The 17,038-nt window shown below is 43.4% G+C and overlaps 1 protein-coding gene across 1 annotated transcript in view; it reads left to right on the forward strand.

Moving 5' to 3' along the window:
• Positions 1-3,002: 3,002 nt before the first annotated feature.
• MICOS10 (mitochondrial contact site and cristae organizing system subunit 10) overlaps positions 3,003-17,038 on the forward strand; it is a 36,651-nt gene continuing 22,615 nt past the window's right edge. Inside the window, exon 1 of the mRNA XM_079932264.1 lies at positions 3,003-3,125. Within this exon, the coding sequence (XP_079788390.1) occupies positions 3,062-3,125 (64 nt within the window). The 5' untranslated portion in view covers positions 3,003-3,061. The remainder of the gene's footprint in view (positions 3,126-17,038) is intronic.

A 17,038-nucleotide genomic window follows, 5' to 3' on the forward strand; every position in this document is an offset into this window, starting at 1 on the left:
CTCTCCCGTTGCGGAGCACAGGCTCCGGACGTGCAGGCTCAGCGGCCATGGCTCACGGGCCCAGCCGCTCCGCGGCATGTGGGATCTTCCCAGACCGGGGCACGAATCTATGTCCCCTGCATTGGCAGGCGGACTCTCAACCACTGCGCCACCAGGGAAGCCCTCAAATTAGGAACAAAGCAATTCTTTAGGCAGTTTGTAGTTACTAAAACATTTTGACACAACACTATCATCCTTTGAAGACTTCCTTACTTTGTGATACAAGAAGATATTCCAGGGTCATCTTGAATTTTCCCTGCTTGAGCCCTGGAGTCTTAGCCAATTTTCCAGGGCGCCCTGGGTCCTTTAAGTAGAGAATGGTATTTAGAAGCCAAGATCTAGGTTTGCTTATTGCTACTGGTATGTTATTGCTTTTAGGCCCTCTCCACAGACAGGATTGGGAAACACACACACACACACACACACACACACACACACACACACACACACTCTTTTATATGTATCTCTATTACATTAAATACCATGAGTTCATACTGATACACTCAATTCCAATCCAACAGCAAAGAATTCTTTCAAGCTTTTTCCCTTTCCATGTTTGTAACTCCCTTCTCCAGCATTGAGAAATCTATTTTTAATCATTTTGAATGTAACTAAGTTTACAGTGAGTGTCTTGCTTTTTTTTAAATTGCTGTTTAAAAAAATTTTTTCCCCACTTGTATTGGTCTTTGCTCTCTAAGAACTATAAAAACTCCAGAGTTTTCATTTATTTATTCATTCAATCAACATATTTATCAAGCAAACACTATGTGGCAGATAATGTTCTAGGGGTGGGGCTACAGCAGTGAATAAAGCATCGTATTGGGAAAGGAACCATGGAAAGAGAGAATAATAGATACAAACTAGGAAGAAGCTGGGATCTGAACGCAGACAGCCTGGCTCCAGAATTCATGCTATACCATCTGCCTCTGATTGCTCTCGTAATTTGCTCTCTGCCTTCTACAAAAATTCACAACTCTCTTGAATCCAATAAAAATGCCTCTGTCAGTTTCTAAATCTACACAATGCAGAGCCTTGTGCATCTTCCACATTACTTAACATCTCTGAGACTCAGTTTCCAAATCTGCGAAAATGAAGATCCTAATCTCAACTTGCTCTGAGGATAAATTAAAGTACATGAGATGCCTGGTGGTATTTGTGACACATCATTTGTATTTAGTGAAGTTAATTTTCCTTCTCTTTTTCAACATAAATGCTACACTATAAAGTTCCCCCAGAACAGAGACTTTTTTTTCCTCTAACTCAACTGATCAGTCCATCATTTATATATTCATTCTTACATCCATTCGAAAAGGAGTTCTTGAAAATCCAACATATACTAGGCTCGCTCCTGGTCATCAGGATATAGAAATGGAAACCCCCCATTCTCAAGGAGCTCACAGTCACATCCAAGAGACACGCAAACAATTACAATATAGTCTGCTATGTAGTTCAGATGCGAGCTGGATGAAGGATGGTCATGTCATGGAAGAAGGCTTCCTGAAGGAAGTGGCTCTGTCATAGCAAGGACTAGAACAGTGGTTCTGCTGTTAAAGATGTCAAGAATAAATAAGTATATGGGTAAATGAATTCAATTCAGTTCATATATTTCATAGAAGATCCTACTGTCCAAGGCCTTGTGCTCTGAACTGGGAGTGTGCAGATGAAGAAGGGGCAGCTCAGGCCTTTAATGAACTTCTAGTTTTACTGGCAGATACAAACATCTGTAAAGAGATGTTTCAATACAATGTAGAGAATCCTGTGGGGTAGGTGAGCTCCTGCGACAGTAAGAAGATGGAGGGAGGCTCCATGCTCTATTAGTGGATGGATGAAAGGGGGCTCTAAGTTCTATTAGTGCAGGTTTCCTAGAATGAATTGTTGCAGCTTGAATATAACCAGTAGATGAATAGGAGTCATTGACAGCTTCTAATCAGAGGAATAATAGAGTCAAAACTGTATTTGTTGGTAGGATGGAGGATGGAAACGGGAAGGGAAAACTAAAGGACACCAGCAAAGAGGCTCAATTATGAATAGGAAGCTTGATCTGGAGATAGAATTTGGCACTGTTTGCAATTACTCAGGGAGAGTATGTAAAGAGGATTGATGGAACCCAGCAAACCAAGACTCTTAACTAGCTGCAGAGAAAAACAGCCCTGGATGGACCCCGTAAGGAGAAGAGTCAGAAGAGGATAATTAGGAAAGACTGGTGTCCTGGGAGTCAAATGAATAAAAGAGAAGGCGGAGACAAGAAGGATCAGGAAAGAGACAGCAGTTGTGTCCAATGCTGTACAGAGATCAAAAAGCGTCCACTTTATTTGGCAATAGGTGACTTGTTAAAAAAATATTTATTTACTTATTTAGGCTGCGCCGGGTCTTAGTTGCTGCACGCGGGATCTTCCTTGCTGCATGAGGGATCTTTCCTTTTTAGTTGTTGCAGGAGGACACTTAGTTGCGGCATGCACATGGGATCTAGCTCCCCGGCCACGGATCGAACTCCGCCCCCTGCAATGGAAGCGCGTCGTCTTACTCACTGGACCACCAGGGAAGTCCCCGCAATAGTTGACGTTTGCCAGAGCAATTTCTGTGTTGGTGGTGAAGGCGGGAGTTCCACTGCAATAAATGAGTGAACGAGGGAGGAGAAAAAGCCAAGATGAGTAAATGAATGAATAGATCCAGCGCTGTGCCCTCACTTGCCCTGGGAATTTCCAAGGCCAACGTCGGGAGTTGGTGTTGTGGAAGGACCTTCCAGACAGGGCTCTGGATGCCGCCTAGGAAACCTGTCTGCCTCGCAACCCTTAGGCGCGGCTCCAAGGTCAGGGTCACCTCTGGCCTCCAGGCAACCCGTCACCTTGACGACCAACTGAAAAAAACCGGAAAGTACGGAAGCTGTCAGATCCTCTCGCGATATCTGGCGGGCCGTCGTCGGCCTTCCGGGCCTGGGAACGGAGGCGGCTCTCGCGATAGTTGCCTGGGGTTTGAGCGCGGGGCCCGACGGTCCGGAAAGCTGGAACTGCGGGTGGGGAACATGTCGGATTCGGAGCTCGGCAGGAAGTGGGACCGGTGCTTGGCGGATGCCGTCGTGAAGATAGGTAAGGGGTTCCTCGTCTCCGGCAGGCCCCAGCCGGAGCCGATAAGTTGGCTCAAGGCTCCGCTGACCCGGAGGGCGGAGGAGAAGCCCCGGGAGAGGTCAGGCCGTTTGGCCTGTTCCATCCCCTCAGGCCAGGGAGAGCTGTCCGGGCCCGGGCAGGAGGTCACTACGGCGGCTGGGGACGCGGACTCCAGGAGCCTGGGCGGCTGCCCGAGGTGGGAGGGGTGGAGAGGCAGCCCCGAGGAGGTGGGGGTCGGGTTGGCAGGTGGCAGGAGAGTTGGGGAGCTCTGCGAGTTGAAGCAGTATGCAGGGCGCAACCTTGGGCTGGAGGCTGGAAATTCTCCTCCCTCGTGTCACATCTCTCGCACGGGGCGTGCAGCTTGGCCTGGAGGCCACCTTCCTCCTCTGCTGAACCAAAAGTGCCCTCTAAGAAGGTCATCGGGAGCATTTTATAGATACTGTCAGGCTTTAACGTGAGTTGTTGTCATTCCCGAATTGTAACCTGGTTTATAGGCATCAGAGTAGTCTGGGGCCTGAAATCCGAGACATAGTGATGGTGATCTGGAAGTAGAATTGCCTTGGAAAGTAAGATAGTGATTGGTAACTTTTCAGCCCTTAGTGTAACTCGGTGTAGCCTTTTAACACGTGCTCAGGGACGACACAAAAATTATGAAGTCACTGCTTGGAGGGGAGAGGGAAAGAGGGAAACTCACTAAGTGCCAGACTCTGTGCTTGGTGTGCAACTTAATACATTATTTAATACAAGTCATGAAATTGAGAGTCAAGTGAAGGGATTTGCCCAGGGCCTAATCAATGACAAAGTTGGGAATTTAACCCAGGTTTTCTGGCTTCAAGCACCATACTTTTCTTCGATACTAATTTTTATTATCTAATTTTGATATTTTTGTATGGAAATCTTAAAAAAGTATTTAAGAGGATTTAGGATTGTGCCCTTGAATGAAAATATTGGAAAGGAAATAAAATTGTAAGGTCCATGAGAGCAGGGATGTTTTCTGGTTCATTCAGTGCTGTAGCCTCAGCTCCCAGAAGAGTGCTTAATAAAAAATGTTGAGAATGAGTCAGTAAATGAAGTAATTTATCACAGCTACCCCTTCATCCTCGAATTCACCACTTACCGGCTGTGTGATTTCGGGCAAGTTATCTAACCTCTCTGTGCCTGCTTACTCATTTGTAAATTGGCAAGAATATTGCTATCTCACAGAGTTGTTTTGAGGATTAAATGAGTGAGTTTATGTAGCGGCTTCCTTAACTATGAAATGGGGATAAAGAGATAGATTTACCTGAAAGGATTATGAAGACTGAAGGACAGAAAAGTACACAAGATACTTGCACAATGCCTGGTACTTACTATATATTCAGTAAATGGTGGTAGTAATAATTGTTAATATTGATACTGTGCCACTGCTGATCACCTGAGGCAGTAAGTAGTGTGTGTCATTCATGAGTGGGACATTGGTGGGGCATACACAGGTGGAATAATTAAATGAAGCATGGTGATATATGATTACAGATAAAAACTAAAATAAGTTATTTAGACTTTTTGCTGTAGAGCTATTATTATAAATCAAGTAAATGGAGTGGTGGGTTGAGGGAAGTGGGCCTTTAGTAGAGCTTTGGATAATGACTTGGACTTGGATAGTCAGGGAGAGTGGAAGAACTTGAGCAGAGGCTGGTTGAACTTTCATGGAGGAGGAATTGAAGCACGGAGAGGTTAAGTGGCTAGGAGTGGAGGAGCTGGGGTTAGACCCAGGCATTCTAATTTCAGCACCCCCCTACTCCCTAAACAAGGCTGGTTTGAGTGGAGTCAGAATTGTGGATTACCTTAGAGAGATTCTACTTTACCTTGAAGGCTTTTGAGTTGGCTTTGGCTTTTTCACGTGCATGCTGCATGTTCAACACCTTTGTCTTAAAAATCTATTACTTCCTGCTCCCAGGGATCAGTAAGTCGAGGCTAGTAGGGAATCATGAGATGGTTTTTTTTTTTAGATGTTGGGGGTAGGAGTTTATTAATTAATTAATTTATTTTTGCTGTGTTGGATCTTCGTTTCTGTGCGAGGGCTTTCTCTAGTTGTGGCAAGCGGGGGCCACTCTTCATAGCGGTGCGCGGGCCTCTCACTATCGCGGCCTCTCATTGCGGAGCAGAGGCTCCAGACGTGCAGTCTCTGTAGTGGTGGCTCACGGGCCTAGTTGCTCCGCGGCATGTGGGATCCTCCCAGACCAGGGCTCGAGCCCGTGTCCCCTGCATTAGCAGGCAGATTCTCAGCCGCTGCGCCACCAGGGAAGCCCGTGAGATGGTTTTAAGTAACAAATATGTACTGAGCTATGGGCCAGTCAGTGGGCAGATAGGGAAAGAGAAGGCATTTCAGTGCCCTCAACAGGGAACTTATGTGATGTAAATGGAATTTTGGTATGGTTGTCCTGGCAGTGTTTTATATAGAACAGATCAGGAGTAGAGAAGGCTAACAGTACTGTGAATGTGAAGTGATAAAAGTCTGAACTGTTAGACCAGAAAGGAATGGGTTTGAGAAACTTCAAACTTTATCCCTCATTTATAAAAAGGAGATAGTAATACCCACCTCCTGGGCTAGCACAGTGCCAAGTACATAGTAGGAACTCAATAAATGTATTTTCTTTATCTTCTCTCCAACTGGGTTAACTTTGCCTCATTTCATTTCTTATAAAGATGACTCCAAGGTTCGAACTTGGTTAAGTGGTGATGTCATTGATAGGAATTTGGAAGTAAAGCAGGAGGGGTGCATGTGCACCTCATTATACTAAGTTACATATAAGACTTAGTAACTGATCATGTGAGGTGGCAGGAGAGAGACTGTAGTGAGAAAAAGCTCATAATTTTGATTGTTTTTCTGCTTACATGGTTGAATCTGTTTGAGAATGATAATGACGTTGAGAAGAAGTTTTTAATTTTGAGGGAGAAGCTGAGTTCAGATTTTGAGGGGGTTGTCCCTGAAGTAATGGACGTAGAGAAAGGGCATATGAGAAATGAAGCATGGAAGTGTAATTTTGTGGGACTTTCGTCTAAGAGGTATTTGAGACTACGGAATGAACACTTTTTTTTTTTTTGGGGGGCTGCCTTAGGTCTTAGTTGCGGCATGCAGGATCTTCCGTTGTAGCACGCGGGCTTCTCTCTAGTTGTGGCGCATGGGGTCTAGCGTCTGCGGGCTTAGTTGCCCCGTGGCATGTGGGATCTTAGTTACCCGACCAGGGATTGAACCTGCATCCCTTGCATTGGAAGGCAGATTCTAAAACACTGGATCACCAGGGAAGTCCCTGGAATGAACAGTCTTCTCTAGTGAGTGTGTTAGTTCCTATTCCTATAGGCAGTGAGGTTATAGAACTCTTTAGAAGTTAAAGAACTCTTTAGAAGTTATAGAGGTTATAGAACTCTTTAGAAGCAAGCTTCTTTGGCTGCTTGCTTTTCTAGTACTTCAAAATGGAGGTGGAGACTCAGGAACGGCAGCCTGCCATAATAAGATAGAGGTTTTGTAGAAGATGTAGGCAGGGAGGAAGGGCCAAGGCAAGCTTTCAGCTGCATATTGATAATTTCGTATTCTCTGGCTTCAGAGAGACTGAAGGGAGGTCAAGGTGAATGGACAGCTCCCCTGGTGAGCACTTCTCTGTTTGGCACCTTATAATTAAGTGTTTTCATTCTTTTCCCACCGATTTGCTGAAAAATGACTATTTTAATCGCTCATGTTTAGCCTAGATATTGTACAGCTGAGTTAAAGAGCCCTCATAAGCATGTACTTTAGACACAAGTTGTTTTAAAAATTGTACTTCAGGGATTTACTCTGAAGCTTGAGTAATGTTCTCATATGATTTTGTCCTATAGGAAGAGCTACATTTATTTATAAATACCACCCCTCCTTTCCTATCATAGGGAAAGCAGTTCTATTTCTCCCATATTCTGGTTAAAAATATCTATTTATTTGTGTGTAATAGGAGTATGTGGGATAGAAGATTTCTAATATGGTTTGACCTGGTGTATAGAGCTCACTGACTCAAAGAAACAAAACAAAACACACGCCTCCCTGTAATAGGCACAATAGGCCATTGTTTGTTAAAAATGTTTCTCTCTTCTTTCACTTCTTGTTCCTTTCTTTTCCTTTCTTCCCCTCAGATTTTTCCTTTCTCCCTAGTTCATCCATAAGGTTTGAGACTAATGTCTTTAAAAAATAATAATAACATTGTTAGCATTTACGAAGTTCCTAGGTGTCCTATTTATTCTCCATCACATCACTAAATTCTTTTAAAGCTTTTTTTTAAAAATTAATTTATTTTATTTTATTTTATTTCTGGCTGTGTTGGGTCTTCTTTGCTGTGCGTCGTCTTTCTCTAGTTGCAGCGAGCGGGGGCTACTCTTTGTTGCTGTGCCTGGGCTTCTTGTTGTGGTGGCTTCTCTTGTTGCGGAGCACAGGCTCTAGGCATGCGGGCTTCAGTAGTTGTGGCATGCGGGCTCAGTAGTTGTGGCTCACAGCCTCTAGAGTGCAGGCTCAGTAGTTGTGGTGTATGGGCTTAGTTGCTCTGTGGTATGTGGGACCTTCCCGGACCAGGGCTCGAACCTGTGTCCCCTGCACTGGCAGGCGTTTTTTTTGTTTTTTTTTGTTTTTAACACCTTTATTGGAGTATAATTCCTTTACAGTGGTGTGTTAGTTCCTGCTGTATCACAAAGTGGATCAGCTATACATATACATATATCCCCATATCTCCTCCCTCTTGCATCTCCCTCCCACCCTCCTTATCCCACCCCTCTAGGTGGTCACAGAGCACCGAGCTCATCTCCCTGTGCTATGTGGCTGCTTCCCACTAGCTGTCTATTTTACATTTGGTAGTGTATATATGTCCATGCCACTCTCCCACTTCATCCCAGCTTACCCTTCCCCCTCCCTGTGTCCTCAAGTCCATTCTCTACATCTGCATCTTTATTCCTATCCTGACCCTAGGTTCTTAGAACCATTTTTTTTTTTTAGATTCCATATATATGTGTTAGCATATGGTATTTGTTTTTCTCTTTCTGACTCACTTCACTCTGTGTGATGGTCTCTAGGTCCATTCACCTCACTACAAATAACTCAATTTTGTTTCTTTTTATGGCTGAGTAATATTCCATTTTATATATGTGCCACATCTCTATCATTCACCTGTCAGTGGACACTTAGGTTGCTTCCATGTCCTGGCTATTGTAAATAGTGCTGCAATGAACATTGTGGTACATGACTCTTTTTTTTTTCATGACTCTTTTTGAATTATGGTTTTCTCAGGGTAGATGGCAGGCAGATTTTGAACCACTGTGCCACCAGGGAAGCCCCACTAATTTTTCTTAATAGCTCTTATCACCATCTGGAATTTGCAATTTGTTTCTTTACTTGATTGTCCCTCCTCCCTAGAATGTAAACTTCGTGAGAACCAGAGACTGTTCTGTTCACTGTTGACCCCCAGCCCCTGGGATAGAGGAGGCATACAGTAACTATTGTTAAATGAATGATATGTGTTGCTGAGAATTTTGTAGACTCTCTGCTCAGCCTGTATCTCCTACTCAGTGTCTTTATTAACTGAATGAATTAGCATTTAAATTTTAAAAGTCCAAGTAGGGTACATTTCATGTGAATTTCTGCCAGTTCACACTTTGATCATGTGTCCTTGTACTCTTGGAACTTTTACCAACTTTTAATTTCATCTGGGCATGTAAATTATTGTCAGTAATCTTAATAATAAAGTAGTATTAGAAATATTTGGGAGTAGTCAACCAAGAAACATAAACCAGAGAGCACTTTTTTATTTAAACAAATAGAGCATGATGTTGGTTTAAGTGGTACTGCCAAAGCCTTATTGCAGGAAATTAAAAAGGAGTGAAGACTATTACGTTTTATGAATAGCATGTTCCATTAGTTTATGTGAATGCGTCATTAATGGCTTTTGCTAATTTTATGAATTTATTTTTGTTTTATCAGATTTATTTAATGCTCTGGTTTTCTTTCCCACTCTGCTCAAGGGCTGTGCCATTTATTGATATTTTCCTTGTACATACTGAGTAGTTAGTCTTGTGTGTACCCACATGAATAAGACACACATTCTTGCTAATGAGAATAGGAGGCATAGTATTGTGCTAACACAGGAGTCTTAATAGTTCTGGGACAGAGCTGATGCGCTCACCTTTGCTTGTCACTCAGACTGGATGGGAGGTTTTATCTATTTTCTGTTTCCCAGGGAAAATAAGATCCTAAGAGATGAGAAAATCAGAGTTTATGAGACTTATGGAGGTCCTTCCCTGCAATTTGAGAATATCTAAGCCCTGCGAGTGTAGGTCATAGAAGCATTGTCATTGCCCTTAGTTTTGTTTGTTTTTTTTGGTTTTTTTTTTTGCGGTACGCAGGCCTCTCACCGCTGCGGCCTCTCCCGTTGCGGAGCACAGGCTCCGGATACGCAGGCCCAGCAGCCATGGCTCACGGGCCCAGCCGCTCCGCGGCATGTGGGATCCTCCCAGACCGGGGCACGAACCCGTGTCCCCTGCATCGGCAGGCGGACCCTCAACCACTGTGCCACCACGGAAGCCCTGTCGTTGCCCTTAGAGTGCTGTTACAACTCACTCTCGAATGCAGAAGGCCTGTGCTGGCAGGCTGTGACCTCATGACCAAGTTGATGTCTGTGTGGCAGAAGCTATGGCCCCAGATTTGCTGGAGGAAGCTTTGAGGAGAATCTCGTTCCAGTACTTTGTGGATTCATTTGGAGGCCTTGGGAATCCTTAATGTGAAAAAACTGTGAAATTGGCTATGTCCCTTCTCCCCCACATTTCACTCCCACTTTGAGACCAGAGTAAGGAATATCTAGTCTTTTTTTTTTAAATTTTAATTAATTTATTTTTGTCTGTGTTGGGTCTTAGTTGATGTGCGGGGGCTTTAGTTGCGGCGAGTGGGGGCTACTCTTCGTTGTGGTGCATGGGATTCTCATTGCGGTGGCTTCTCTTGTTGCAGAGCATGGGCTCTAGGTGCACGGGCTTCAGTAGTTGCAGCAGGCGGGCTCAGTATTTGTGGCTTGTGGGCTCTAGAGCGCAGGCTCAGTAGTTATGGCACACGGGCTTACTTGTTCCGCGGCATGTGGGGTCTTCCCGGACCAGGGCTCGAACCCATGTCCCCTGCATTGGCAGGTGGATTCTTAAGCACTGCGCCACCAGGGAAGTCCCAGGAATATCTAGTCTTAATAATACATGTATTGGCCAGAAAATCTAAAAGAGGAGAAAGAGATGTCATGGTTGGGAGAGGGGTTGACCAGTGCCGTGATACTTTCCTGAAGAAGGCTGTCCTTGCAGGCCAGGTGTGTTAAGCATGAGGAAAACTGCAAGCCATGGACATTTATAAGCAGCCACTAGGATGTATTCCATTAATGGACTGTGGTAGCATTCACATGCCTTTCCTTTTCTTTTGCCTGATTTTTTGCATTAGAAATAAATGTACCAATAATTACCTCTCTGTGCCTCAGTTTCCTCAACTATAAAATGGTAGTTGTTTACAAGTGATGATAAAATGAGATAATCTCTGTACAGTGGTTAGTACATTACCTGTACTTGGTAAATACTAACTGCAGGCATGTGAATGAAGGATAGCAATCATAAGTTAAAATAACACATTTGCTCCTATGACGGGTATTGTGGGTGGTGTGGAAGTCCGACAATTGGTATTCCAGTTTTATATACATAGTAGTAATAATTAATGTATACTTCTCTAAGCAATTTAATACCAGGCATTGTGGAAATTTCGGGGGAGGGGTGGACAGATGAATAGGCACTGGGCCTACCCTTGAGGGGCTTACCTTCTTGAGGAACGTGAAAAGGAGGTGGAGACTTTGGAATTCCATCTTAGAGAATTCCATCTTAGGTGTTTAGTAGGTGGACCGGTGGAGGTCTGCATTTCAGGTCTCAGAAACTGTCCAGGCATCATCCCAGAGGAGAGAGAGACTTTGGCTCCTTCAGGGAGTGATGATAATGGCTACCATTTATTGAGCACTTATTATGTGCCAGACACTGTGCTAAGCATGTTACATTATCTCATTTAATCCTCATAGTCTTGAGGGGTATTTTCCCTCAATATTTTTTTTTAAATTGTGATAAAATACAAATAACAAAATTTACTGTTTTATGGGGGGGATAAATTAGGAGTTTGAGATTAACATATAGACACTACTATATATAAAATAGATGAACAACAAGGACCTACTGTATAGCACTGGGAACTATATTCAATATCTTGTAATAGCCTATAATGGAAAAGAACCTGAAAAAGTTTTTTATATATATATATATATATATAATATATATATATATATATATACACACACACACATATACATATATAAAACTGAATCACTTTGCTGTATACCCAAAACTAACACATTGTAAATCAACTATATTTCAATAAAATTTTAATTTAAATTAAAACATTTTTAAATTGACCATCTTAACCGTCTTTAGGTGTACCACTAAGTAGTATTAAATATGTTCACAGTGCTGTACACTCATTACCATCGTCTATCTCCATAACTCTTCATCTTGTAAAACTGAAACTCTGTACCCAGTTAATAACTCTCTACTCCTGCCCATACCTCCCAGCCCCTGACAACCACCACTCTACTTTCTGCCTCTGTGATTTTGACTACTCTTTTTTTTTTTAACATCTTTATTGGGGTATAATTGCTTTACAATGGTGTGTTAGTTTCTGCTTTATAACAAAGTGAATCAGTCATACATAAACATGTGTTCCCATATGTCTTCCCTCTTGCGTCTCCCTCCCTCCCACCCTCCCTATCCCACCCCTCCAGGCCGTCACAAAGCACCGAGCCAATATCCCTGTGCCATGCGGCTGCTTCCCACTAGCTATCTACCCTACTACGTTTGTTAGTGTGTATATGCCCATGACTCTCCCTCGCCCTGTCACAGCTCACCCTTCCCCCTCCCCATAACCTCAAGTCCATTCTCTAGGAGGTCTGCGTCTTTATTCCTGCCTTACCCCTAGGTTCTTCATGACATTTTTTTTCCCTTAAATTCCATATATATGTGTTAGCATACGGTATTTGTCTTTTTCTTTCTGACTTACTTCACTCTGTATGACAGACTCTAGGTCTATCCACCTCATTACAAATAGCTCAATTTCGTTTCTTTTTATGGCTGAGTAATATTCCATTGTATATATGTGCCACATCTTCTTTATCCATTCATCCGATGATGGGCACTTAGGTGTTTCCATCTCCGGGCTATTGTAAATAGAGCTGCAATGAACATTTTGGTACATGACTCTTTGAATTTTGGTTTCTCAGTAGTGGGATTGCTGGGTCATATGGTAGTTCTATTTGTAGTTTTTTAAGGAATTGACTACTCTTAAGTACCTCATGTAAGTAGAATCATACAGTATTTGTCTTTTTGAGATTGGCTTATTTCACTTTGTATAACGTCTTCAGGGTTTACTCTGTTTATTTTTTTATTTAGGCTGTGTTGGGTCTTCCTTGCTGAGCACGGGCTTTCTCTAGTTGCGGCTGGTGGAGGCTACTCTTTGTTGCGGTGCGCGGGCTTCTCATTGCAGTGGCTTCTCTTGTTGTGGAGCATGGGCTCTAGGCCTGCGGGCTTCAGTAGTTGTGGCTTGCGGGGTCAGTAGTTGTGGCTCGCAGGTTCTACAGTGCAGGCTCAGTAGTTGTGGCACACAGGCTTAGTTGCTCTGCGGCATGTGGGATCTTCCCGGACCAGGGCTCAAACCCATGTCACCTGCATTGGCAGGCAGATTCTTAACCCCTGTGCCACCAGGGAAGCCCGTTGTGGCTGTACCATTTTACATTCTTACTTATACTGCCCAAGAGTCGCAGTTTCTTCACATCCTCACCAACATTTGTTCTTTTCTTTTAAAAAAATTTTTTTAATAGTAGCCATCCTAATCAATGTAAGGTAGTATCTCATTGTAACTTTGATTTGCATTTCTTTAATAATTAGTGATGTTCAGCGCATCTTTTCATATACTTATTGGCCATTTATATATCTTCTTTGGAGAAATGTCAGTTCAAGTCCTTTGTCCATTTTTTTTTTTATCATTTATTTTTGGCTGCGTTGGGTCTTTGTTGCGCGCGGGCTTCCTCTAGTTGTGGCGAGCGGGGGCTACTCTTCTTTGGGGTGCGCGTGCTTCTCACTGTGGTGGCTTCTCTTGTTGTGGAGCATGGTCTCTAGGCGTGCGGGCTTCAGTAGTTGTGGCACGCAGGCTCAGTAGTTGTGGCTCACGGGCTTAGTTGCTCCGCGGCATGTGGGATCTTCCTGGACCAGCATTCGAACCCGTGTCCCCTGCATTGGCAGGCAGATTCTTAGCCGCTGTGCCACCAGGGAAGCCCCCTTTGTCCGTCTTTGAATTATTTTTGTTGTTGTTGCATTTAGGATTTCTCTTTATATTCTTTTTTAAAATATTTATTTATTTTTGGTTGCGTTGGGTCTTTGTTGCTGCGCATGGGCTTTCTCTAGTTGTGGCGAGCGGGGGCTACTCTTCGTTGCGGTGCGTGGGCTTCTCATTGCAGGGGCTTCTCTTGTTGCGGTCACAGGCTTCTAGGCGCGCAGGTTTCGGTAGTTGCAGCACACGGGCTCAGTAGTTGTGGCTCTCCGGCTCTAGAGCACAGGCTCAGTAGTTGTGGCACATGGGCTTAGTTGCTCTGCGGCATGTGGGATCTTCCCGGACCAGGGCTTGAACCCGTGTCCCCTGAATTGGCAGGCGGACTCTTAACCACTGTGCCACAAGGGAAGTCCCATGTCTATATATTCTTGATATTAATCCTTTATCGGATCTGTGATTTGCAAATATTTTCTCCCATGTATGTGGGATACCTTTTTGCTCTGCTGGTATTATCTTTTGGTGCACAAAATTAAAAAATTTTTATGAAGTCCAGTTTGTCAATTTTTTCTTTTGTTGACTGTGCTTTTGGTGTCTGAGCAGCAAAAATCTTGTTTCTCATCTACTCTCATAGTGACAGTACTTCTGATGGCAGATGTGTTGGTTTTCCACACCAAGATATTCTCTGACACCAGCTGGGTGCTCCATTACACAATTCAATTCTGACAATAACAGGATAGCACAGACCCTATGAGTTAAGGGCTTAGTCCCCTAAGACTCTCACTTCAGATGCCAATCAGAAGTCCAGATTGTTACCTACGCTTCTGACTGACTAGCTATGAATCAGAGGTTCCCATGATTTCCTCTTAGGGTTCAATAATTTGTTAGAATGGCTCACAGAGCTCAGGAAAGCAGTTTATTTAGTAGATTACCAGTTTATTACCAAGGCTACTAAAGAATATGAATGAACAGCCAGATGAAGAGATACATTTGGTGAGGTCCTGAAGGGTCCCAAGCGCAGGAGCTTCTGTTTCTGTGGAGGTGGGGTGCACCTCCCTCCTGGCATGTAGCCCTCCTGGCATGTAGATGTGTTCACCATCCTGGAAGCTCTCAGAACCCCATACTTTTGGGATTTTTTGGAAGCTTCATCATGAAGACACGATTAATCATTAACTCAATCTCCAGCCCCTCTCCCCTTCTTGGAGGATGGGGGATGAGGCTGAAAATTCCAAGCGTGACTTGGTCTTTCCGGTGATCAGCCCTCATCCTGAAGCTATGCAGGAGCCCATCAAGAGTCGCCTCATTAGAGTAAAAGACACGCCTATCACCCAGGAAGTTCTAAGGGATTTAAGAGCTCTCTGCCAGGAACTGGAGGCAGAGACCGATATATATATTTGTATGATTTCATATCCAAGAAATCATTGCCAAATCCAATGTGGTGATGTTTTTGCCCTGTGTTTCCTCTTAGAGTCTTATAGTCTTACAGGTTTTTGAGCTGTGTTCAGTTAATTTTTTTTTTTTTTTTTTTTTTTTTTTGCGGTACGCGGGCCTCTCACTGTTGTGGCCTCTCCCGTTGTGGAGAACGGGGCTCCGGTAGCGCAGGCTCAGCGGCCATGGCTCACGGGCCCAGCCGCTCCGCGGCATGCGGGACCCTCCCGGACCAGGGCACGAACCTGCGTCCCCTACATCGGCAGGCGGACCCTCAACCACTGCGCCACCAGGGAAGCCCTATTCAGTTAATTTTTGTATATGGTGCCAGATAAGGAGAGTCTGATTTCATTTGTTTTGCATGTGGATATCCAGTTTTCCCAGAACCATTTGTTGAAAAGACAGGCCTTTCCCCACTGAATGGTCTTGGCACCCTTGTCAAAAACCATTTGACCATATGTGCAAGGGTTTATTTCAGGGCTGTCTATTCCATTGGTCTATCTGTCTGTCTTTATGCCAGTACTACACTGTTTTTTTTTTTGACCGTGCCGTGTGGTTTGAGAGATCTTAGTTCCCTGACCAGGGGTTGAACCCGGACCCACGGCAGTGAAAGCTCTGAGTTCTAACCACTGGACCACCAGGGAATTCCCAGTACTACATTGTTTTGATAACTGTAGCTTTGTAGTAAGTTTTGAAATCAGGAAATGTGTCTCTTGGTTTGTTCTTTTTCAAGATTATTTTGGCTATTCAGGGTCCCTTGAGATTCCATATGAATTTTAAGATGTGTTTTCTATTTCTGCAGAAAATATAGGATTTTGATAGGGATTGCATCGAATCTGTAGATCGCTTTGGATAGTATTGACATCTGGTAGCAAATAATATTCTATGGTATGGATAGACCACATTTTGTTTATCCATTTATCACAATTTATCGCACGTTGATGGACATTTAGGTTGTTTACGCTTTTTCGCTATTACGAATAATGCTGCTGTGACCAAGTATACCAGTTTTTACACGGACATATGTTTTCATTTCTCTTGGGTATGTTCCTGGGAGTGGGATTACTGGATTGTATGGTTCTTGGTGTAGCATTGAGGAAAACCATTAAGTGTTAAGCTGAAGAGTGACGTGGTTGAATGTCTGATTTCAGAAAGATCCCTGAAGTATTATGGGAATGAATTGGAAAGGCCCAGAATAAGGGCAAGGGATGTATTAGTATATTATTGCAAAGTCATGTCATAAGTGAAATGATCAGGTTAGAGGAACCCAGAACTAAGTTGGGGGCAGAAGGAGTGGAATGGAGACGGATGTAATGGTGACAGTACAGCAGTAATGTTTACAGAACTTGAAATGCAGGCTCATGAGCAGGAGTTGTCAGGGTGATGTCAAACCTACATAAATGGAGAGTGGAATTGCGGTTGACAGGTAGGAGAGGCAGGAGGGGAGCCCAAGTAACATTTTGCAGTTTATTAATTTCTGAGATGTCTTGAGATTTGTCACTGGTTATATGCAGCTCTGTCAACAGAGATGAAAGTTAATGCTTTGCCATACATTCATCTTCATGAAAAGAAAGGGTTTGGCCTTGTGCCTTCCTTGCTAAGAAAGTAGGACAGTAAATGATTTAGCAGCTGACCTACCTTAGAATTAACCAGAAGGTTTTGTGTATTCATCCGCTAATCAATTACGTGTAGTTAAATTGATTGTTTAAGACCATTTTAATGTTAGCAAAATACTATACCGGTCAACTAATCTATAACAAAGAAGGCAAGGATATACAATGGAGAAAAGACGTCTCTTCAATAAGTGGTGCTGGGAAAACTGGACAGCTACATGTTAAAGAATGAAATTAGAACACTCTCTAACACCGTACACAAAAATAAACTCAAAATGGATTAGAGACCTAAATGTAAGACAGGACACTATAAAACACTTAGAGAAAAACATAGGAGGAACACTCTTTGACATAAATCACAGCAAGATCTTTTTTGATCCACCTCCTATAGTAATGGAAATAAAAATAAACACAAATGGGACCTAATGAAACTTAAAAACTTTTGCAAAGCAAAGGAAACTACAAGCAAGACAAAAAGGCAACCC

This window comes from Stenella coeruleoalba, assembly GCF_951394435.1.
Source record: "Stenella coeruleoalba genome assembly, chromosome: 1".
Taxonomy (NCBI): Eukaryota; Metazoa; Chordata; class Mammalia; order Artiodactyla; family Delphinidae; genus Stenella; species Stenella coeruleoalba.